The sequence below is a fragment of the Poecilia reticulata genome, linkage group LG20 (assembly GCF_000633615.1).
Source record: "Poecilia reticulata strain Guanapo linkage group LG20, Guppy_female_1.0+MT, whole genome shotgun sequence".
Classification (NCBI taxonomy): Eukaryota; Metazoa; Chordata; class Actinopteri; order Cyprinodontiformes; family Poeciliidae; genus Poecilia; species Poecilia reticulata.
In genome coordinates, this window is record NC_024350.1 from 19689010 (window position 1) to 19713877 (window position 24868).

General features: G+C 40.9%; 3 protein-coding genes across 4 annotated transcripts in view; all 3 read left to right on the plus strand.

Moving 5' to 3' along the window:
* The first annotated feature begins 159 nt into the window (after window positions 1–159).
* On the plus strand, window positions 160–5103 carry thnsl1 (threonine synthase like 1). The gene is made up of 3 exons (XM_008396491.2): window positions 160–209; window positions 1719–3119; window positions 4078–5103. Exons 2-3 carry the CDS (start codon window positions 1752–1754, stop codon window positions 4879–4881), a joined length of 2172 nt encoding a protein of 723 aa, XP_008394713.1. The 5' UTR covers window positions 160–209; window positions 1719–1751; the 3' UTR covers window positions 4882–5103.
* An 8549-nt stretch (window positions 5104–13652) lies between these two features.
* On the plus strand, window positions 13653–18528 carry ptchd3a (patched domain containing 3a). The gene is made up of 4 exons (XM_008396495.2): window positions 13653–14376; window positions 15658–15779; window positions 16632–16777; window positions 16856–18528. The coding sequence occupies exons 1-4, from the start codon at window positions 13666–13668 to the stop codon at window positions 18424–18426; spliced, it is 2550 nt and encodes an 849-aa protein (XP_008394717.1). The 5' UTR covers window positions 13653–13665; the 3' UTR covers window positions 18427–18528.
* A 2300-nt stretch (window positions 18529–20828) lies between these two features.
* gpr158a (G protein-coupled receptor 158a) overlaps window positions 20829–24868 on the plus strand; it is a 71540-nt gene continuing 67500 nt past the window's right edge. For both annotated transcript variants that reach the window (XM_008396493.2, XM_008396494.2), the window contains exon 1: window positions 20829–22346. In XM_008396493.2, the coding sequence (XP_008394715.1) occupies window positions 21514–22346 (833 nt within the window). In that variant the 5' untranslated portion in view covers window positions 20829–21513. The remainder of the gene's footprint in view (window positions 22347–24868) is intronic.

The following is a 24868-nucleotide window of genomic DNA, read 5'->3' on the forward strand; positions in this document are numbered from 1 at the left end:
TGAAACCAAACATGCTTAAGTTTTTCCGAAACTGCTGTCTTATTCTTTTAAACCTTCAAAATTTATACGATTTACCTGTAGTTTGACCAAACATTTCAAACGATTTGGGAAGGATTTAATATAATACAGATTTTATAAAGATCCAAGGAGATTTGGAGTAATTTTGTCCCTATGGGCTGGCCGTAGCTCACAGAGGAACACTGACAACGGTGAGAAAATACAGACAGTTTCGTAAATAAATCATTATCTCGGCAAAAGTGCGAAAAACACAGTTTTACGTGAGTGTTTTTCTTAGAAGGTGTATAATTTATGGAGGCTATTGAAACAGTTTAAAACAACATTGATAACCTTTTGATAATGTAGTCTGAAGTCCACTTCAGTCAGTTATCTGAGCAGGAAGCCTCTCAAACCTACAGTTTTCTTCTATTATTGTAGACAAACCATTTAACGCGATATTATAAAAGACTGATTAGAAAAATGCGGTGCTTCTTATGCACAATATACTTTTTTATTTATCCAAATACATGGCCGGGATTTTTTACTTCTTCCGAACGCATTTATTAAGTACACCTATTTCACATCAGACTGAAAAAGTATCCTTATTGGATAATATATATTTTTAAAACTGTGTTTATGGATTAACTGTTCGATAACCTGGATCATATGAACAAAAAGTAATTCATTTTCAGCTTTTATGTTAGTTTTTTTAGATACCATTCCCAAAGGTTTTTTTAATTGTACTTTCCTCAACATTTATCATGCTAACTGAGACCTTTAAAGTCAGTCTAAGATGTAACGCCCTGTTTTTGTTTTTTTTTTTAATCTAATTTCTCCATTTCACATGCTTAGCTTGGGGCAACAGCTACCAGTCATCCACAAGATGGACATCAAACTATTTGTAAAGATACAAGGCAAGGGTTGCTCCTCTAAGGCCCTTTCTTATGCCTTCCATTCAAATGGAACTTATTCAAAATTCACATTTTGCACATTTTTAAACTTCCATTTGGGTCTCAATTGCTTCTAAAAACAGCCAAGGAGGTAAAAAAAAACCCCCAAACAAACAAAAAAGAAACAAGAAACAACCTCCAGGTTGTTAAATACTTTCCATGAGCACTGCAAGTTACCTAGCAACCCCAGCATAGCCCAGCCCCGTCACCTAGCAACTCAAGCTGAGCTCTAGCACTTTGGTCAGCTAGTTTTATCGCTCTTTACGCGTTGTACAATGGCTGCTGGAAAAGACAAGCGTTTTGTTGCTGACTTGCCATCTAGAAACCACTTGCTGCATCCATGTTGGTTGTGCAGGAGGCTCCACTTCTGCTTTTCAAAGATGTGCGGTTGTATAATCTGTTTGCAGCCATTTTCATGTGAGAGTGTAAAAGTTGAGTTTGGGTTGTGGCCAGCAGCAACTTGTTTGGATTTAAAGTAACAAGAGACCCAAAGTAGACCGAACGGAGCAGATTAAAATCTCATTATGAAAGAATAATTTGGTACAAAAAATGTTCTGCATCAACTAAAGACGATAACCTGTTCAAGAATAAGAACCTTTAATAAGAAAAAAAAGTCCCGTTTTTGCACAGAATCTCATTCGTCTGTTTGATGGTTGATCATTAATATTTGCATATTAATGCAGATATTTGTGTTGCGTCTGCATGCATGTTCTTGTATTTTCATTTCCCTTCTGATCTGTGTCATAATTAGCCAACATGTTTCCTTTGCAGAGGGACAAGCAGCTGCTCCGTCTTCTTTCCTGAATGGGATTACTCAGCGCCATTCAGATTTTCTCAAGGACCGCAAGATGCCAACTTTCCACATCGAAGTCATGGTTTTCCACAAAATCCGCCCCTCTAGGGGGCAAAAACATTCTGCTGATGGGTCTACCCGGAGCAGGGAAGACAACAGTTGGGAAAATTGTGGCTAACAAACTGGGCCTGCCCGCCGTAGACGTCGATGACGATGTCTTAGAGCCAGCGTGGAAGATGCCGGTTGCAGCCAAGCTAGCAGAGCTCGGTGGAAGACGTTTCCTGGAGGAGGAAGGCCGGACTTTGAGCAATTTCTCTGCATCTGGGTGCATCGTTTCCCTGACAGGCTCCAATCCCCTTCATGGTGAAGCTATGCAGCACTTGAAGCAGAACGGGGTCGTGGTTTACCTGGACGTGGACAGCCGGGACGTCCTGGAGAGACTCGGCAGGATGAAGGTTAACCGGATAGTTGGGCAAGAAGACGGGGTGTCCTCCATGAGAGACATTTTACTGTACAGGAAGCAGTTCTACGAGAAATGGCTGGACGTGAGGGTGTTTTGTGGGATGCGAGACACAGTGGAGGAAGTGGCAGAGAAGGTTTTGAAGGCAGTGGAGAGATATCTGGAACACGATGAGGAGACTTATGTTTCAACCCGGAGTGGCGCCTCAGAATCACCCGATCGAAAAACGTATTTCAGTGATGTGGTTATAGAGGGCCTGGCTGCAGATGGAGGTCTTTATGTTCCCAAGAAAGGCTTTCCAGACGTTCCTAAAGGCGAATGGCTCAGATTAATTTCTATGTCATACCCAGAGAGAGCTTTGGTGTTGCTGGAAAAGTGCATCCACCCACTGGACGTCTCTCCTCTGGACCTCAGGAGTATGGTATTTAAAGCATATGGAGACAATTTTTCCAGTGACAGAGTTGCTCCTGTGAAGCATCTTGTTAAAAATCAATACATCCAAGAGCTTTTCCACGGTCCAACCGCCTCGTTTAAAGACCTCGCCTTGCAGCTGATGCCCCAACTCTTCGCCCACTGCCTCCCACCAATGTGCAACTTCCTCATCCTGGTCGCCACGTCCGGGGACACAGGCAGCGCCGTCCTGAGCGGCTTCAGCCGACTGAGCGGCGCCGACAGACACCGAACGGGCGTGTTGGTGTTTTTCCCAGAGGAAGGAGTGAGTGAGGTCCAGAAGCTGCAGATGACAAGCTTCAGGGAAGGGAACGCCAGAGCAGCTAGCGTCCTGTCAGACTTTGACTTCTGTCAGAAGAGCATCAAGAGGATGTTTGGCGAGTCGGGGCTGACCGGGCATCTCGCTGTGGAGTACGGCACCGTCCTCAGCACCGCCAACTCCATCAACTGGGCACGGCTATTACCTCAGGTAGGTTAACTTTCTCCAAAAGCTCAAATACGACTCAAAGATCCTGGGCGGTTTGGAAAAGTCTTGAATTTGGTTCTGTTATTTTCATGGTTGGGTTGAGTATGGAAAAGCAAAACATACTCCGCTACATCGATCAGTAGCAGTCAGCCAAAGTACATATACTTCTAGCAGTACTAGCCTGAGTAGCTTTAGTTCTGTTAGCATTTAGTGTAAGTAGCAAATAGCCTAAATCTCTTTTAATTGTAGCATTTGCCTCAGTAGCAATTAGCATAAGTACATTAAACTCCAGAAAGTAGTAGCAGTTAAGACTACTATTGTTATAACATCATCAATTCGCTTATATAATCATCATGGTATTTTTTCTTCTATAACAATAAACAGAACAACAATGCCCTATGCTAGTAAGTAGCCTAAGTCCCTAAAGCTAGTCGAAATTAGCATTCAGCCACGTATCTTTATTTTTAGTAGCAGCTAGTTTACTTAAGCTAACTGTCTAAGTATTTTGCAGAAAGCCTGATTAGCAGGTTAACAGCTACTTTATTTTCAGTAACTGTTAGCTGAAGTAGCAGTCTGCCAAAGTATCTTTATTTTCAGTACCAGAATCCCTGCAATATTGTGATGGTTTCCTGAAGGCAGCATTCAGAAATAACAGGAGTTTCTTAAAGAGACAGAGACCCAATTTCTTTAAATTATGAAGTCAAATTTCCCCTCAGTCATATTTTATATATATTTATCATTTTTATATTAACTTAACATAGTTGCTTAATTCTTATAGAAAATGACACAATGTGATTGGAAAATACATGACACTGCCCCTTTAAAATAGTTCATGATTAGTTTTTGTTGAGTAGGTAGAAAAAAAATCACAACATTTTGGGTGATTTCAGTGTTTAAAAGTGATATTTTGGTCCACTATGAGAAAAAGCTTTGACACTAATGGTTTGTTTTCCTCTTCCAGGTTGTTTATCACTCTTCTAGCTATTTGGATCTGTGCAGAGACGGTGTGATTAACTTTGGAGATCCTCTGGATGTTTGTATTCCTACTGGGAACTTTGGTAATGCCATGTCAGCGTTGTACGCCAAGCAAATGGGCATCCCAATAAGAAAAGTCATCTGTGCGTCCAACCACAACCGAGTCGTGTCGGACTTCCTCTCCACAGGCCGGTACGACCTCCAGGGTCGCCCCCTGCTGCTCTCCCACTCCCCCGCCATAGACATCCTGAAGTCCTCCAACCTGGAGAGGTTCATCCACCACGTCTCAGGCAGAAACAGCCGCCTGGTCGACGACGTCTTCACTCACTTACACACGCAGGAACGCTTCCAGCTTCCTGAGTATCTCCTTGGCAGGATGCAGCAGGAGGTGCAGGCCGGCTGGTGCTCTGAGGAGGACTGCTTGGCCGCCGTCCAGGAGCTCCACTCTCAGACGGGATACCTGATGGATACGCACACCGCCGTGGCGAAAGTGGTGGCCGACCGGCTGCAGGATGGATCGTGCCCCACCGTGCTCTGCTCCACTGCGCACTACGGGAAGTTTGCTCCCGCCGTGTTCAAAGCTCTTCGGATCCAGAATGTTCCTCCGGATCCAGTGGAGCAGCTGGAGCAGCTGGGAGCGGCCGCGTCCGAACCGGCAGCACACGGAGAGATGATGAGCCGCCTGAGGCAGAGGGGGGGGAGCGAGCGCAGAGCTCTTCAGGCAGATTACAGCGTTCTGGTGGAGGAGGTGGAGAGCATGATACAGGACTCCTTCCTCAAAGTGGCATAGATACTCCCAGCTTCACCTTAAAGCTGCAGTGTGTAACTTTGATAAAGAATGTGTTTGTTCCACGTTTGTTAAAACTGTCACCATGTCCTGACAGTTTAATATGAGATGGATAATCCCACCTGTTTAGAGTTTCTTATGGCTAAATTGGGGCTAGAGTGCGGGTTTTGATGTCTTCGATGTTTTTAATGTTTTAACCTTTTCTTTTCATCTATTTACTAACTTATTTTTATTTCTCTTTCACACTGTCTATGTGAAGCCCCCCCGGAAAACGTCCCAGTTAAACGAATCAATGCGTTTTAACTAAAACTCTGAGGTGAGACGGTTAACTGAAGTCCTGCAAGGTTGCGGGTTTTCTTTTTTAATATTTTTTCTTTTTTTAAATTCTCTTTGTCTTTCTAACTGTTTATTCACTGTCACATGCTGTTTTTATTTTAATTATGTAAAGCACTTTGAAATGCCTTGCTGCTGAAATGTGCTATACAAATAAAATTTGATTGATTGATAGATAATCTGTGAAAAGGTTTAACTCTTCAACCTCCTCCCTGAGCTACGAATGTAGTCTGAAGAACTGCTTCTCTCCTGACCAAAAACAACCAGTCAGAGCCAGGAGGAGGGGCTTAGCGCTGTCAGTCAAGCTTGTGAATATGTTGCTAAATGTGCTAAAGGGCAGAGGAACAACTTACCGTTACAGGAAAACCGTTTATCCGCTGCTTAACCAGCAATCAGAAAACACGTTTCTGTTGCATGACAGATGTAATGTAATGGGTTTAAATGTGTCCCATGTGTTGCTTTTCTCTGAAAAACACAGCAGCAATAAATCTCAGGCTCTGAAAGAAGTGAAGGATTATTTACATCCACAAGGGGGCGTCCTGAACTGTCTTACACTAAAGGACAGCGCATGAGAGAGAATTAAACCCAACCATATTGTTTTAGTGTCATGTAGAAAATATGACATCAGTTACACACAGAAATGTACATTTTAACACTCTGTGGTTTATGATGGTATAAAAATATAATAAGCTCTTTGCTTGCTTCTGTATTGTTCAGTGAATTGAGCAACTGCTATGCTAACAGATGACATTATGCAACAGTCCAGCTGACAGGAAGTCGCCACACTGAGCTGTTGTCTTGTATAATAAAACACAACGTGTTGCTTTATGCAGTTCAGCTTTACTGCGATTTTAAGTTGATTTTTTTTTTCAAAACAGAAAATTGAAAAGTGGAGGAAAATTCTGTTTCTATTTTGTAATTTTACAACTTTCTTTTAAGTAAATGGATCATAGTTAAGTAAGGGACTTGAAAGATGATAAATATGGTTGAAACTATGACTTTTTGACAGGAAAGTGGATCTGACTGGTGGTTTCTCTGAAGGCTGAGCATCAATGTTTCTGTAGAGATAAAGTTGGTAATGATCTGCACAGTTCTGGATTCTGACCAGTAAATAAAGTTTATTTACTTCTTTATAAACTACTTTAATAAGCAGCTGAGCTTATTGTACCAACAACTGGACTACATGTGATTGAACTAAAATCACTTTAAGGTTGTGAATTGGCAATATATGAAATTAAACTTTCAAACTTAACAAATGAGCCCCATCAATGAACAACATACAAAACCAAACAAAAACCCCAACAACTAATATAAGAAAGTTCAAAACCCCAAAAGTATAAACGTTCAAAGCTTGTAAGTATAATGTTAATTCACAACAATGTTGTCGAGGCATTTTACAAAAAGTCATTTCAACTTAGTCAGATTGCTGTTGATCCAAATGATCAATTCATTGGGTTCAGTTAATTATGAAATAGTTTATAAAGTTTGTACCAAACAAAACCCACCAGATTATGTGGAGTCATTACTTTTTGCATTCAGTCCTCCTGACCAGCAGGGGGCAGCGGCAAATCGCTTGTGTCGAGTCATTGACTTTACAGCAGTCCCTCATACAGAACATGCATGTTATGATAGTGGAGAGGAAGAACTCCCCTCTACCAGTTTGTGGGTTCAGAACCAGAACCGGGCTCAGTACCGGCAGCTATCTGCCACGACCGACTGGAGCTGAGAGACGACGGAGCGGAGACACAACAACGGGTCAGCTGACCAGGAGAACTTTCCATGTTCATGGAAGTGAAAAGTTAACAGCAGGAGAGGAGACGGATGACAATCAGGTGGTGGCAGCATCATGTCAGCTGATGGCTCCTCCAGGAAGGAACCACAGCCAATCAGGACGCCAGACCAAGTGTTGAACCTACAGAAAGAAAAATAACAGAAAACAAAAAGTTAGAAACACCAGAGCGCCACCTTCTGGCCTCTCTCCAGGTCAGTTCAGGGAACTGTTTCTGACTTTGTGTATTCCTCTCCGTGGGCTGCCACCGTGGGGTTTGAGTGTCCCAGTGATTTGGGTCGGGTCTGCCGGGGCAAACGGGTCCTAGGTGAGGATTGGACCCGGAGCAGCCCAAAGATCGCTTAGAAATATAAACACAGAATGTTCCTGTGTAGAGATGGTGATATAGACAAGTCAAGGTTTCTCCCAGCGTTTCATCAGCCTGGCGGAAGATTCTTCAAAGGATTATTGACTTATTTCTATAGGTCAGAGTGACGTCAGCACACTTAATAAAGCCGCCATTTTGCGTCAAAGTCTTAAATATTGTTGTTTTTAAAGTAGAGCAGATTGAAGAAGCTCAAGGTTTTGAAAATTATGTGGAAATTTAGATGTTTTCTGAAGCTGCAATGATTTTTATATTTGTGGACTGTCAAACTAAATATTCCTGGGACTTTATGTATATTTAAATCTGTAATTATAATTCTGTGTCAATGAAATAAATTTCTGGACTCAGTCATTGTTTATAAAACTTGCTGAGATTATGTAATTATTGTGCTCTCAAACCATTTATCTTTATTGGTATGTCTGTCATCTCAATAAAAATGTTAAGAACAGTTAAGCATTTCTGGAACATTGAATTTTTTCTTCACTGACAGGGAAGGTGTCTTATAATGCCAATAAAATAAAATGTTGTAACAGGACATGATGTTATAGCACCAAAAAACAAACAGTTCCATTGTAGCCATTTTTATGGGTTTTTTATTGATGTTTTAAAGTTTCACCGCCTTTAAAACATTCCTAGAAAGTCACAAATGAATCATTTGACAATTTGGACGTAGATTTGACTTTTAATTTCTATACCTGCTGGGGCAAATTGGGTTTTTCTGGAAATTTGGTTGGGTCCAGCTCTTAGTTCTTAGAAGAAATGTGTAAAAAGTGTTTTGCCTTTCTTGAGAAGCTTATGTCATTTCCAGGAAAACTGTTGCTTAATTTTTGTTCAGTGCGAAGGTCTGCAGGAATTTTGCAACCAATAAAATTCCTTCTGGAAATTTCAAACCTGATCAGAACCAATGGAGACCAGCAGCTGGTTTCTGCAACGGCCATCAAACTTAAAATTTGACCTTAATGTTTTACATCATCATGGCCATGAATCTCATTGATTTGATGCTTTTAGTGATTTATTTAAACCAAATGGAATTGATACACAACACGAAGTTTGACGATTGGAATGAACGTCATAAGAGTAAAATGTTTTAATTTTTACACATTGTTGGTTAATTGTCTTTTAGCAAATGGCACCTGAATCACAAACGTTTTGTTGTCTGATGTTTGAGCTCTCATCTTGGCCGAACTGGTAGAGATTAAAACACAGCTGAGGTCATTTTGATCAAAACTGGTTTTGTGTTCGTATTTGGCTGCCATTCATTTAAATAGATTAAAAAATTCAAGTAATGACTGTCAGTGTGTAACTTTTATTAAAAATATATTTTCACAGATTTGAAACTGTGACCATGTCAGGACTTGCAAAAATAAAAAAATCAAGCTTCTCTGCCTTCTCCGAGTGCTAATTTAAAACTATCAGAGCCTGGGGGCGGGGCTTAGCGCTGTAAATCACCTGGTATAGCCTGTTGTGAATGCTAAAGCTAGTTAGCATGTCGACTGATTATGACAGATAAACAATTTTCCTGTAACTATAAGTCGGTTCTCCACCATTGGAACATTTAGAATCAAATACAGGAGTGTGATTGACAGCGATAAGACCCGCCTCCTGGCTCTGATTGGCTATTTTTGGTCTGGAGCGGCGTAGTTTTTCTACTAGCTTAGGCAGGATGTGGAGGAGATTATTTGTCCCATAAACTGTCATGAAATGGTGACAGTTTAACAAATATTTAAAAAAACATACATACTGCAGCTTTAACACAAAACTGGTCTAAAGCCAATGAGCCTGTATTATTTGATGACAGTAGCTTTCAGTAGGGAATCTTGAAGTTTCATGCATCTGCTGGACTGTGGTTGTGGTTGTGTGAATAGATGGAAAGCCGAGCCATATTTGGTAAATCTCTTTGCTAGCATGACCTGTGAACTGGAAAGCTGCCTTTTTAAGTCGGTGCAGTGAGAAAAACAAGATTTTTCTCTGTTCTATTTTCCTTACTGCTAAAGTTTAAATAACATATAATTCCTACCCTTGTGAGTATTCATTCTTCCGTGCTTTGGCTACAGATGAATATATTACATAGTACATGGTCACACATTGTAGCCCTCCTTGTAGCCGGTCTTAGCACTTGCTTCCCCTCATCTCCACTATGTATCTGCTGTTTGCTTCACCGTGAACATTGCCCTTATTAATCAAGCCTCTTGGCAGGTGAGTGTGAGGAATCGGTAGTTAATAGTCTGGAGGAAGAGGAGGGTGGGAGTGCACAGGTGCATGAGTGTGTATGCACGTGTGAGTGGTGATGGTGAAGAGCGAGCCAGCTGTTGCTCAGCATCTAGTGACCCACGGCTGGCTGAGCAGGGATAATTGCAGGTACCAGCCTTTCCCCGTCTTCTTAATGTGAACTTTGGGCATAATGGAAGCTGCTTTTTCACAGGGGAAGGAAAAGGGAAAGAGAGAGGAGGAAATTAACCTGTTGAAAACCCGGCGGGTTATGGTTCGACCCGATAACAGTCCATCCTTCCACTATCGATACCTAAACTGACTAACACCATTAACTAGGATAATCGTAGAGATTCACACTACAAAACTCACTGGTCTGAGTGACTGAATGTGGAAAAAAACCCTTAAAGAATTAATATTAGTAATAAGAGTAACAGACTACTAAAGTTGTGAGTGGCCATCTCGACATCCTAACTGGGTAGTCGGAGTAAATTGAACGCAGCACAAGCTACACAGCTACATTGTACCTCTCCATGTTGATTGATTTAAAACATATCAAGTATTTCCTTAAAAAAATGAATACAGGACAAAAAAAGAAAAAATGATCCTGAACTAAACTTTTGAGTAGCTACATTAGCTAAGCAAATAACTAGCTAGCTTGCAGGTTTAGTAGCTTCATAGCTAAATGATAGATAACTCGTCTGTCTAGACTGGCATTTAGATTCTAAAAATGCTAGTCAGCCAAACAAATTTCACCTAGGTAGACAGTGAACAAGCAACTGAATAGGTTGGTAGCTCTAACCAGTTAATTACCTAGCTAGCTAGCTTAAAACAAGAACTCCAAAATTAGCTTACTTGCCACATAGATTCTTAGCTTAAATGTTAAGTAGCTAGATCATTACCTAAAGAAATGGCTAGCTTGCTAGCTAGGTAGCAACTAAACTTAGCACATGATCATCTATCTAGATAGCTAAACAAATGATTAGGTTGTAAGCCAAACTAATTTTAGACAGATAGAGAATAAAAAGGCAACTGTTTAGGTTGATAGATAGTTAGCTAACCAGATTACCTAGGTAGTTAGTTTAGCAAATATCTGTCAAGCTAACAGCTATCTAGCTTCTTAGCTAGACAAATGAATAGATATAGATAGATGGATGAGACACAAAGATATCAAGTATTAAAATACTTTACAGACATAGAAGTATCATCCAGTAATTCTCAACATCCTGTTCTCTTTTGCAGCCAACTAGCCTCAACACTAATTTACACCTAGCATGTCTCTTAAAGGTAGGAAAAAAGAAACAGGAGGGGGTGAGGAAGGTGTCAGAAGGAGCGCTTAACCTGAAATGATAACTGTTGGTGTTGGGATTGAACTCATTTACATATTGATGCAAACACATGGCTGAGCAACACCAAAAGTGCCAGTTTATTAGTAAGTATCTTTAATTAGACCTTACATAGTGAAAGACAATGACTCAATTAAAGGTGAGCAGAATAACTGAAGGATGTTAAAAGAAAATACATTAACAGAATGTCTTCATCAAGCTTCTGGATACTATCTGTCAGATTTTCTCCCTGTGATAAAATAGCTGGAATGCATCCATCAGTCATAGAATAATAAACTAAATGACCTTGATAGATCTGTGTGAAATAAGACACGAGTGTCGCCTCGGCTGAGAATGACAGCTGATTGACAGGCGTTAAATAACGGCAAGCCTAGTTATGACTCTGATTCCCACCCCAAATCTGATGTTAAAATCTTAAAAATAACATTTATAATACTTTATCATAACTCAATTCTGCTGTTTAGATTAGCACAACCGGGAGTCCTTTGGGTTGCTTTCCATATAAAATAGTTTGTGCACCTTATGATGATGGTTTATTTGGCACAGCGACATGGGAGGAGACACAGCAAACCTGAATGTGTTGGGGAAATTAAAACTCAATGTTCCTTGGTAGATATTGGAGATCAGAGATTGGTGTTCAGCATGACTTTGTATCTATATTCTCTAAGTCAGTTGGATCATTTTGGTGAAGTTTATTCTGTTTCCTCTTTTGTTTGTGTTTTCCGTTTTAATTTTTGGTTCATTCTTGATTGAGTTAGACCTTCAAAAGTAATTAACTTGGTTGAAGAAAGCAGATGGTAAGGTTTAAAGAGACTCCTCAGGGTAGCTTTTTGCCTTTTCTGGAACAGGAAATGCCTTGTCAGGTTGAAAATATTTAATGTTTTACACAAAACGGGCAATTACAGTTGGGTTTACCCTTTAATGTAGCCATTGTTCGTAGTGCTTCTTACGAACATCAATTTAAAGCTACAGTCAGCTGCGTGCAGGGTCTTGGTGCTCTCAATCAACCTTATGTACTTGCTGCTAAATGTACTAATGGCCGAGATACAACTTACCTTTGGACAAAAACAGTTTATCCACCGACATCGGTGGCTATGCTAACTAGCATTAGCATTCATGACAGGCTGTGCTAGCTGGAGAAAAATAGTTTTTCTGCTGACATCAGTGGCTATGCTAACTAGCATTAGCATTCATGACTGGCTGTGCTAGCTGCAGCATGGCAGAGAGCAAAGGAGGAAACTTGAGGGAGGAATGGGCAGCACCACACGGAGTGGTGACTGACAACGCTGATTGGTAATTTCTTGTTAGCACCCGGAGAAAGTAGTTGAGCTCGTTTTTTTCACAGATTATCCGTCTCATACCAAACTGTCACAACATATTCACACAGCTAACTATTGCTGATGCAAGGAGCGGCCATATTGGATCTCAAAGTTGGCTTGTTAAAGATTCTCCGGCTTTTTGAGCGGGAAGTCCGACTTCAGGGAGTGTTTCGGTTGATTTTTCCAACGTAGAAGTCAGAATTACTACATTATAAACCTACAGGTGTCTACTTCGATTTATGTAAGATGGTCTACGTTTGTTACTATGGAGATCCAGAATAAGACTTTGTAAGCATTATCAACAAAGTTATTGTTGATAATGTTGTTGATAAAAATGTCAGTGGTGTTATGTTTGGAATGCACCCATCACACATTTGTCTGTTTTCCAGTAATGCGTATAAAATATATACATTTTTGTGGACAAGGTTTGGTTTTGGGTTTTGTCTTTTCACATTTCTAGAAGTTGAAGTTTCCTTTTATTTGGTTCTAACTTGATTCTGTGAAGGAAGTACCCTCTATAATATTACCAGAACCTTATTCTTTATAATTATATTTACTGGATGTACACAAATGCTTCAGTGCAAATAAACAAAAGGCAAAACTTACAGAAAATAATTTAGGTTTTGTCTGTATGGGGTTGGTACTTTATATGTAGTTTGAGTTCACATGATGGAAAAAATGAGGAAATGCATCATAATTATTGATGTATTTTTGTAAAATCAATAGAAAATAGAAATACACTCACCAGACGAATAACTAAAGTGACTTGGGGAAAATGGTGATATTTTGGAGACATGGACTAAATATGAAGAAATAACTGAAACTCCTGCATGTGAAGCTTTTAATCCTGCTGTAAAAATCTGTCATAAACGGCTTTATTCTCACCCAAACGTCGGATCTTGACGTCAACAATCGTTATGGCACAAATTTCCGAGACGTTGCACATTTCTTAACTCCTATAAAGTCTGGGTCATGCGACACATGACGAGAAATAAAAACTTAAGTATCCGGTTGTTAAATCTGTCTACTTTAAAAGTGGTTAACCTTTAAACTCCAGCACAGTAAATCCATTGAACAGGATTCTTTTACAGCTTTCTTTTAGTGATTTATCACCTTTAATAGCCGGTTTTACATCTCAAAGGTGCAACAATTTCATTGTAATTTACAAAGACCACTCCTCTACATGTCTCCCGTTTACGGTAATAAAGGTGATATAAGTAAATGACAACATGTCGTAATTGATTTCACTTGACTTGGGTTTTGTCTTGCCCAACTTTTTTTTATCTTTTTAAGGTGGCTGCTTATCAGTGTTACTGGAAGGAGCCTCATTAACAGCAGTACTTTCCCTGACTTCGACTTTCTTGAAAGGTTGTTCCAGTCTTTATAAGGAAGGCTGTCCGTTCCTGTTCGAATCCTCCAGCAGTAAAGATGGGCTGCAGACGCACAGACTGCCTCTCTCGGCCTCTGTCGAACCTTTTCGAAAAGCTCGGCTCCACAGTTGGCTCCTATCCGCTGTATTTCTTCGTCATTCCTGTCTTGATCACAGCGTCTCTTAGTGGGGGGTTTGTTTTTCTCAAAGACAGAGAGGACAATGACCTGGAGCGCCAGTTTACCCCCAAGAAAGGACCCTCAAAGGCAACGAGGGCTTTCGTCAGGGACAACTTTCCGTACAACACCTCCATGTTTTCTGAGAACCGTTTGTACGACAAGGGGAACTTTGCATCCCTCATTGCCGTCTCAAAGAACAGCAACAATATTCTGGAAAGCCCAGCCTTTGAGGACATCATCAGACTGAACGAGAAGATCCTGAACATTTCTGTGGACAAAAGGCGGCTGGGATTCAGCCAGGTGTGTGCCAAAGCCAATGGAAAGTGCTTCTCAAACATCGTCCTGGAACTCATCGGCGGCAATGAAACCGGCGTCACCTACCCAGAACACAACCACGGGTCCGGTTTAGTCTTCCTGGGCTCTGCTCTTGGTGGAGTGGTAACAGATGCTAACAGCACCATCCAGAGGGCTCAAGCTGTGAAACTCTACTACTATTTAAACAGCCAGGAAAGTGCAGCCCAGGCCTCGAAGTTATGGCTCAGAGAATTTAAAGCCCTGCTGTCGGATGAGATGGACAGGAACCACATTGACGTATGTGCTACTTCATTTGTTTAGTCAAAAAATTTCATATCCATACTTTTATTTTAAATGGGATTAGAAACTTTAGTTTAATATATGAATTTAAAAGATTTGTAGATTTTTTTTGTTGGGTAAAAAACTTTGAAAACCAATCTGGTCCTATGTATTAATGCCATTTTGTCAAATCAAGTTGTAACTATGACTGAACACATTTTTCTCGACAACTGAAAAATGTGTTCAATTTCGCAACTGCCAAATCTGTACAATTAGGAAATCACATAAAGGGGACCTATTATGCAAAATTAGCATTTTGTAAATTTTTCTACCTCCATTTGGGTCTCAATTGCTTCTAACAACAGTTCAAACACTCAAAAAAACAACAGTTTTTTTGGGAGAATAACTTAATGTTTTTGGGTGTCTGGAAAATGAGCTGTTTCAAAACAACCTCCTGATAAGACACATCCAGCAGGCCTTGCGGAGTTACCTAGAAACCCCAACTGAGCCCATCCTGTTGCCTAGCAACACCCACAGAGTTCCAGCATATTTGATCAGCTGGTTTTGTCTCTGTATGTGCTGTACAATGGCTGCTGGAAAAGACAATCATTTTGTTGTTGAAACCACTTTCTGCATTCTCGTTGGTCGTGCAGAAGGCTCCGCTTCTGCTTTTCAAAGACGTACGGATATATAATTGCACATCCATGCAGCCATTTTCACATGTGAGTGCACATGTTGAGTTGGGGGGTGGGGGGGCATGGCCAGTGGCATTATTTGGATTTAAAGGGACAAGACCTCCTAAAAATGCTCATTGTGAAAGAATAAAATCTCATTGGCTTGTTTGGAAATGAAAATTGTTGACGCTTTATGCCAAACTGAAATATCTTTGGTATTTTTTGTGTAGATTAAACAAGAAACAGAAGAAAATGTTCTGTTTTAGTTTCAGTTCTTCACTGTTCTGATTTCTTTTGGCTTTAACTGCACAATATGCTATGATAAGTAAAAAGCAGCCAAAGTCCAAGGAAGAAAAATAGAGAATAACCTCTTTAAATGTAAATTGATAATATAAAAACAACTTAAATTTAAGGTATTTTAACAGTTTGTAAATTGTGCTTTTGCTTTTTGTGAGAGATCATTGACTTTTACTGCTTGCTAAGAGGCATTCATGTATATTTCCACATAAATTGTAATTTGTTTTTGAACATCTCCTGCAATCCAAACCATGTTGAAACTGCAGCGCAGCTCAAATCACAACATTTGTGCGAAACATGATTTTCTTTCTGCTGTGCTGCTTTGCAGGTCTCTTACTACACCTCTAAATCCAAGCAGGAGGAGATCGACAGCCACACCGAAGATGGATTCCCTTTATTCCTCATCACTTACGCCTGTGCTATAAGCTTCTCTGTGATTTCCTGCCTGAGGTGAGGAGTGATCAGCGGCTGCCACGCAGTCAAACGCAGGACACGGAGAGCCGTTATTTATCAGTTTGAGCGATGAAAGAGTGACACACGCAGGAAACACTGCATAATTTCTGACTTAATGGGCTCAGAGATGAGTTGCTATTAATAAATGTTTGTGTGTAAGTGCAAGGGAGAAAATTTAAATGTAAGACAAAAAGTTTTATTTTTGCTAAATATGTAAAAAAAATAATTGATTTTTATTATTTAATTTGTGAATTCTTGCAGAAGTTTCACATGAAGTAATGTAAAAAAAATTTAACCAGAAATGTTTTGATAGCCAGAAATCTCTAAAAATATATTTTTGTAAGTGTTAAAACTGCATTTCTAACTTTTATTTAAATTTTTTACATATTTGTTGAAACTGTCATGATGTCGTGACAGTATGAGAAAGATACCTCTGCCTTCTCCCAGGGCTAATTAGAAACAACCAATCAGAGTCAGGGGGCGGGTCTTAGCGCTGTCAATCACCGCTCATGCTAGCTATGCTAAGCTGAAGCTAGCATAGACACAGATTTCCTGTATCTGCAAGTTGTTTTTTGACGATTGCCATATCTAGGAGTACACAAGGATGATTGACAGCGCTAAGACCCTCCTCCTGGCTCTGATTGGTTGTTTTTGGTCTGGAGAGCCAGACAGCAGCAGTAGCTCAGAAAGGAGATCAATGTTTTCACAGATTATGCGTTTCATAACAAACTGTCACAACATAATGACAGTTTGAACAAATATGTAAAAAAAAACATATTCTTTATATTAATTACATACTGAGGCTTTAATAAAATACTAAATAAATAATTATTTTAACCTCCCTGGCAGATCGGACCACGTCAGGAACAAAATGTTGGTGGCTGTATTTGGCGTTTTAACCTCTGGGCTGGCGGTCGTCTCCTCTTTCGGCTTGCTGCTTTACATCGGAGTGCCGTTTGTCATAACTGTGGCCAACTCTCCTTTTTTAATACTCGGTGAGGAAACAAAGCAACATCTTTCTAATTCAACATCATTTGAGCAGATGCTAAAACAAGCATGTTACTTTTTCCTAGGAATTGGCCTGAACAACATGTTCATCATGGTGTCCGACTGGCAGCACAGCCACGTGAACGACCCCGTACCGAAGCGGATGGGTCACACCTACAAAGAAGCGGTGATGTCCATCACCATCACCGCCTTGACGGACGTCCCCAAGTTCTTCATCGGCGTCATGTCCGACTTCCCGTCGGTGCAGTCCTTCTGTCTGTACACCGCCACCTCCATCATATTCTGCTACGTCTACACCATCACCTTCTTTGGCGCCTTCATGGCTTTAAACGGCAGGCGGGAGGCTAGCAACCGCCACTGGCTAACCTGCATGACCGTACCATCAGAGAAGTCAGCGAACCAGACGGAGATGTACAACATCTGCTGCGTGGGAGGCAGCTACGATAAGCTCACAGGAGCGGAGAAAAAACAACCAGCGAGTAATTTCTTTAAGGATTACTATGGACCATGTTTGATGAAACCGTGGGTTAAAGGCGTGGTAGCCTTTGTTTACCTGGCGTATTTAGCCACCAGCGTGTTTGGATGTTTCCATACTCAGCAGGGAATTGAACTTTATGATCTGGCAGCTGATGACTCTCATGTTACGAGATTCAACATTAAAGACAGGCAGTATTTTTATGATTATGGTCCATCTGTCATGGTCATTGTAAAAGGGAAATTGGCGTACTGGGATAAGGATAAAAGATATCAACTTCAGGCATGCATAGAGGATTTTAAGGAGCTCCACTTCATCGATAGAGACATCTACACATCCTGGTTGGACTCTTACTTGTCTTATGGTCAAGAGAAACATCTAAACCTTGATGATAAGGATGTTTTTCTCTCAAATCTGCCTCCGTTTTTTGACTTATATCCATTTTTTAAGCAAGATGTGAACCAGACCGGAGACGCCATCCATGCGTCCCGGTTTTTCATCCAGACTATGAATATTACCAAAGCCAGCGAGGAAATTAAAATGCTCAAAATCCTCAAATCTACTGTAGGCAGATGCCAGGCAGCGTCTTTATTGGTCTACAACCATGAGTTTATCTACTTTGACCAGTACGACGTTGTGGTGAAGAGCACCATTAAAAACGTCGGGGTTATCACGGCTGTGATGTTGGTCGTCTCGCTCCTGCTGATTCCCAACCCGGTCTGCTCCTTGTTGGTCACTTGTTCGATCGGTTCAGTCACTGTTGGGGTCAACGGGTTCATGGCTCTGTGGGACGTCAGTCTGGACTCCATATCCATGATCGTCTTCACCGTCTGCATCGGATTCACTGTGGACTTCTCCGCTCACGTGTCCTACGCCTTCGTCTCCAGCGAGAAGCCCCGTCCCGAAGACAAGGCCGTGGACGCTCTGTCCAGTCTGGGTTATCCCATCATTCAAGGCGCCCTGTCCACAGTTTTAGGGGTGTCGGTGTTGTCCTTGTCTGAGTTTCACACCTTCAGGACCTTCTTCAAGATTTTTTTCCTGGTCATGTTCATTGGGATGGTTCATGGCCTTGTTTTTATGCCGGTATTCCTGACAGCCGGTACATGCAGCTCAGATGAAGACGAAAAGCCCGAGGAAGATTTAAAATCCAGTAAATTGTGACCACTGGAGGGATGGTTGGAACATTTTAGGCTCAAAGGTTTAGAATTTTATGGACCAAAATGACTGAATGTATATATATTATAAGTTATTTTCATTTGTTGTCTGGGATTAATAATGTATTTTCCAGTATTTTTGTAAATAAATGTTACAGCATTTGATTTTGTTGCATCATTTTGTGTTTCTGAGGTTTATGTATTTGCAAAATAAATCAAAAAGGCTAACTATTTCAACTATTTCAGATTTACCCAACAGCAGTCCATCACAAGGCCAACACAGAACCACTGAGAACCATTAAACACACACAGACCTTAGTGATTTAAAATGATTGAACAGGTTTTAATACCAGGCAAAGATAACCTGAGCAAATGCAGAAATGCAGATTACATTTCTTTAAAAAGGAAAAATCTGTAAAATGTAACTGTACCTTAAATACATGTGTATTTGTTTCCTACTTAGTGTTAACCAGTGTGTTTGTATTGCACCAATTCATAACACGTAATTGGACTTTACAAGAAAAAAGTTAATTAAATCCAAGCATATATCCAATCTAATTGATCGTATTTATCAAAGAATGCAGTCAAGTTGAGTTTATTATTGAAACTGGTTAAAAAGTTTCAGAAATTGCCATTTATGACAATGATTTGGTTTGAAATCATTTTTCTTAATGCTAATTATTATTGTTTGTTTGGATCAGTGTATCCGGATATGGAAGTGTTTAGACGAGGTGGCAGCAGAGTTTTTGACTCGGTTGTTCAACAACATCGTAAAGAGTGAGAAAATGCCTGAATATTCTGGTGACGATTTTTAAGGGTGAGACTTTTTTTTGTGTGAAAAATCTTGTTCTGTCCAGCTAGAAGCACAAAGACTGAAGCAGACAGTACGAATCAATGAAAGCCGTCATGCAGGTGGCTCAAAGCAGCTGCCCAAACAGCTGTACTCAATGAAATCAAACACAAACCAGGGATGCAGCTTGACGTAGTTTGGTAAACAAAAGCCAAGAGATCTTCCAGGTCTGACTTGCAATATCTTCCATCTTTCATCGCAGCTCTTGGGTCGACTGTGGGCTCTGCCACCCTCCGTCACGCCTGTCTTCTCTCACCGCTGGACGAGATGCTTCTGGTCCACACAGCGTGACGTGACAGACCCAAACACCCCGAGGAGAAAAGGAAGACGGATGAAATTTAAGAGCTGAACCTAGGAAGCAAAAAAGAATGACAATGAGGAGAAAAGCTTGTTTTATCAAACTCTGATTCATTCAGCAGACATGTTTCATGTCAATTTTTCTTGTATCTTGGGTAATAAATTACATTTAAAAATTAAATTTAAACACCTCATGAAAAACTATACACCAAATCTTTGCTTAATACTTTAATGCTTAGCTTTCACTAACAGCAGACCATCCCTCCATTTATTATTAAAGTTGTTGATAATGAATTCAATTGTGAAATTTATCAAAGGCAGAACTCAGTAAGAAAGAAAAAAAATGAACGTCTGCTTTCGGTTCAGTGACTGAAATTGTTCAAGGAAGTGGCAAATTACTACTTTATGCTAGCAGCTAGCTTATGTAGCGCTAAAGTTAGCTTTTAAAGTAATAGCAACAATAAGCTGACATTCTGATTTTACATTTGACTAAGTAATGAACGGGGTAAAAATAATCTTCTGGAGTTTTTTCTACTTTTGAATTAATGTTTAAAAACTAGTTTCTCTCCATGAATTATTAGCTGTATGTAGAAGCTAAGCGGCAGTGCTAGCAAGTGTGTCGCAGAGAATATGTTTATTTGTTCATATTTAATGTAATTTTTTTTTATAATTTACCTAGTATTGTATTACTATATTTGGTGGAATTGTGTATTATATACAGCCGGAAGACAAGTTCGTTTGGACTTAATCTTGACAAAAAAAAAAAAAATCAAAATCAATTTCTTTCAATATGAAACTTATGAAACTTGAACAAAAATGGAAAGTATGTGTTTGTGTCTGGTGAATTTTTGGTTAAAACAAACTCGTTTTCATTCAGTGAATAATTTTTACAATTAAAAGTAGCTAATTACATTTACTCAATAAGTTTATTTGATTACTTTTTTCATTAAAAAAATACTTTTAGGAGAATGTTTACTATTTTACATTTAAATATTAAATGACTCACAATTTGATCAATTTACTCACTTTTTACCAAATAGCTACATTTTTACTCTAAAAGTAATTTCTTGGACTGCTACTCTTTATTTTTTACTTCAGTAAAAGTATGTTGACAATGTTTGGGTACTCTGCCCAGCTCTGAGTATGAACAGCGATACTTCATAATTAAGTTACTCAAGTAGTACAGCGTAAAAATTCATTTTTCCAAAACAGTAACTGAGTAAATGTAAGTACCAACTCTGTGAGTAATATGCGGTTCTTATCGTCGCATTTGGTGTAAATCAGGCGCTTTCCTCTGATAAACCTCTCCGTCTGCCTCAGCACCCTGGACAGCGTCTTCTCTCCGCTCCACCAAACGCGGCTCGGTGATTGACAGAAGCGGCGGCCATAGGCGGATCGATGCCGCTCCCGGAGCCCTATGAGGCGGACGGGAAGACTTGGAGGGGGCGCTCGGAACCTGACGCGGTTCTCCCCGGCTTCTATAGGCCCGCTCGGTGTTTGCCGCGGTCGGAAGAGGGCGGAGTGCGTTTTGCTCATCCAAGTGAGGAGCTCCCTGACTCTTAAAAAATATATAAATATAATAACAACAAGGCTCTTTCTCTACCCCTCCCTCCTTCCCTTCTCTCCTTCCTTGCGTGTCGTTTTGATTCAGTGTATGTAGCCCACACGCAGGGGGAGAACATCCGCCGCACAGCAGAGCCAAGACTGAGAGGGGATCTTCAACATCAACAAGCTGCATGAGGCATCTCTGAGAAGAGAGAGAAAGAAGGACTATCTACCTGACTCCAACAATAGAGGTGCAGGTGTTTCAGAAATATCCTACAAGTGGTGATGCGATGGTTTAGAGGAGCAGTTTTGGTCGATTCTTCAAATCACGCCCGCCCGACGACGCTGTAAAATCCCCCCGCCTCCTCTTCAGACATCTGTGGACGCTTTCTGCAGGGGGAGATGGCTGTTTTCCGGCTCTCGTTGCTGCTGCATGTGGGCTTTGTGATCGGGTCGAGCCGGTTCGACGCGGACCGGTCAGCCGTCGGGGAGGAGGAGGTGGAGGCGAACCTGGGCGCTCGGCTGGCGCACCTCCGTGCGCCTCGCCTCGTTCCTGGGGAGAAACCGGAGGAGCATCTGCACCGGGTGGTCACGGCTTTCCTGCACACGGGGGACTCGACCACCTTAAGGCACGCCAACTGCTCGGGAAAGTACGAGCTCACCTCTCTGCTGCCTGGAAGGTCACACGAAACCCCGCATTACTCCATGAGCGGCGTGCTGGAGACGGTGCTGCACGCAACCAACTTCCTCAACATGATCCTGCAAGCCAACAGGTCCAGGGAGCACAACCTGCGGCGAGACATGGAGTGGTACCATGCCCTGGTGAGGAGCATCCTGGAAGGGGACGCCAAGATCCACCGGGCGGTGGTCACTTTCGGCGGGGATGCGTCGTTTGCGGGGCCCCCGGTGCTCCTCCAAGCCACCAGAGCCGGCGGGGAGATTGTGCTCCAAGACCTCCCCCGCATGGCGCGCCGCCATCTGCACAACCGCACCGCGGACACCGAGTGGTACCACGGGATGAGAGAGAAGCAGGAGCCCAGGTTCCACAAAAGGGTTCTGAGTAAAGGTGGTGACGGATCACCGGAAAGAGCCGAGAGTTTCATCCCTGACCGAACGCACGTCAGGTGGTCTGCGCCTTACCTGGAGTGTGAAAATGGGAATTTTGTCCCCCGTTGGCTTCTGACGCTTTCCGCAGCTTTCTACGGCCTGAAGTCCAACCTGGATCCGGAGTTCAGGTAGAAACTCCGCCGAATTAACTTCAGTTTGTTTATAGAGTCAGACAATACATGTAATTTATGGGCATTTCACAAGACCAACAGGTCCAATTCATGTCTAGTTATAATGTTCGACTCAGTTCTGTTCCGACTTGGAAAAATCTAGAGTTTAAGTTTCTTAAAGTCTCGATGGAAGAGGTCAGCATTTCCGGACTTAATTTGTAAATCCATAACTCCAAACATTGTAACCATTCCACCATTTATTGATGTTTCGATTTTTTCTTCTGGAGCTGCAACTTTAACTATTATTTTAGCGATTAATCAATTACATGGACGATTAATCAATTCATTTCATTTTTCATAAAAACATTTTTTTTACATTAGTTATTTGTTTTCAGAAATGCAAATAACCAATTTCCTTATTTTTTTAAATATGAAAACGAAAATTTTATCACCTAAAATCCAGTCATACAACATTCCTTTAGTGAGTACTTGATCATTTGTAGCAAAGGATGCAGAAAAACATTCCTCTAACATCAACTTGTGAAAAGTTCAGCCCTTTCTGTTTGACTACAATACTATGTAAGGCTGATCCGTTGATTATTTTATGGATTTATTGATTAACAAATTAATAGAAAGGTACTTAAGACATTTTTTTACAGTAATTTGAACCAGACAAAGCTAAAACTATACCTATTGAGGAAGTCTGGGTAGAACATATTTATATATCTATTTAGAATCTTAATTTTTTTTCGTCTGTAATGATTGCTAAATTAGTTGACGATTATTTCAATAATTGATTAATCGCTTCAGCCATAGTTCCATCTGTTTTAAAAAAGGTCAATTTATTCATCTTTCAGTCAATTTTCATGATACATTTCTGATTTGTTACTTTAAAAACTGGTCAAAAATGTTATAAAGACTTGAAAAAATGAACAAATCCCATAATAATGTTAACAATCGAAGCCATCTGATGCTGTAACTTTAAGTGGTGAAAAGTTGCCCCATCTCATTGGATTCAGTCGTCAATTTTGCAGGAATTCCTAAGAACTAAAATGTTTTGATAACATTTTATTCCCTTATAATTAACTAACGTGAAACGCTACGTCGCCAATTAAAACAAATTAATAATCTGTGAGTTCAGGTTGGTTTACTCAGCACTTCATTTCCAAATCTGGAGAGTCTTCCCTGAGCTGATTCCCCCTGCAAACGTGCAGCCTCCCACCGACTTCCCTCTCCTTCCAGGAGGGGGTTTCTCCTCTCCTCCAGTCTGACAAGGCGGCGGGGTGCTAAAAATAACCTTGATGTTACTGGATGTAGCTGCGGTGGAAAACCTCTGGCTACAGGCCCTAATTCATTTTTCAGACTCACTCGTCTGGATGCTTTGCTGCACAGGAAGTGTCGCGTGTCATTTCTTTTTCTTTTTTTCATCCCCCTCCATGAGAAACTGTTTCTAAAATCTGACACATACAAACGAGGCAACACTTAACGCCTTGGTTGCACCTTTACGCTATAAAATGCTTTTTTTTCTCCTTTCAGAAACCGCATGTGCCGGTGATTGGCTCGTTGTGTTGTGGTGCTTTTACTTGATCTTTAATTGATACGCTTCGGTTGCTCACACACAAGCATTAATTGCAAATGAGACCAAAACCTGCGGTGATTACGCTGTAATAGGCTATCAGATAGCAGACATTATCCCAGTCCGAAGCCTCTCAGAGCAGCTTTACATGTTTAGACTGGAGCAATTTGATTGCAAATTCACAAGCAGCGCCTGAGGTGATGAATGCGATCACACTCCCATCTTTTGTTAGCATCTAAAACTTCACTCTAAGAAAAACGATGAAAAAGAAATCTGGCTTACATTTTGTTATGCTGAATGCAAATACATTCAAACATCAATTAGTAATTAAATGGTTGTAGAATGAAGCTGTTGCTGTTTCTTATTGCCCTGCAGAGAGAAAGCTCATTTCTAACCACATGATGATGGGAGTTTATGTATTAAAAACAAACAAACAAAGCATTGCTGCTTAATTACTGGCGTTCTTTAGTTGATATTTGGTCGTCTGAGCTAATTTACCTTTGGAGCCTCAGGCAGGTTGAAGCTAACAGCAGGGATCAATATTTATTTCACAATTCAAGAGGGATATTATTTTTAAAGATAGAGTGTAAATACAAAACAGAGATAAGAAGATATGAAAGGTCAATGGATGGATGGATGGATGAACAGTTGGATGGATGGATGGATGGATGGATGGATGGATGGATGGATGGATGGATGGATGGATGGATGGATGGTTGGATGGATGGATGGATGGATGGTTGGATGGATGGATGGATGGATGGATGGATGGATGGATGGATGGATGGATGGATGGATGGTTGGATGGATGGATGGATGGATGGATGGATGGATGGATGGATGGATGGACAGATGAACAGTTGGATGTTTGGATGGATGGATGGACAGATGGATGGATGGATGGATGGATGGATGGATGGATGGATGGATGGATGGATGGATGGATGGATGGATGGATGGATGG

Excerpts from the sequence above, each read along its gene's own strand:
- thnsl1 (XM_008396491.2), top strand. The coding sequence starts at position 1,752 with ATGGGATTACTCAGCGCCATTCAGATTTTCTCAAGGACCGCAAGATGC. Across the intron at positions 3,120-4,077 it reads GGGCACGGCTATTACCTCAG|GTTGTTTATCACTCTTCTAG; the intron begins GTAGGTTAACTT and ends TTCCTCTTCCAG.
- ptchd3a (XM_008396495.2), top strand. The coding sequence starts at position 13,666 with ATGGGCTGCAGACGCACAGACTGCCTCTCTCGGCCTCTGTCGAACCTT. Across the intron at positions 15,780-16,631 it reads TCTGTGATTTCCTGCCTGAG|ATCGGACCACGTCAGGAACA; the intron begins GTGAGGAGTGAT and ends CCTCCCTGGCAG. Across the intron at positions 16,778-16,855 it reads CTCTCCTTTTTTAATACTCG|GAATTGGCCTGAACAACATG; the intron begins GTGAGGAAACAA and ends ACTTTTTCCTAG.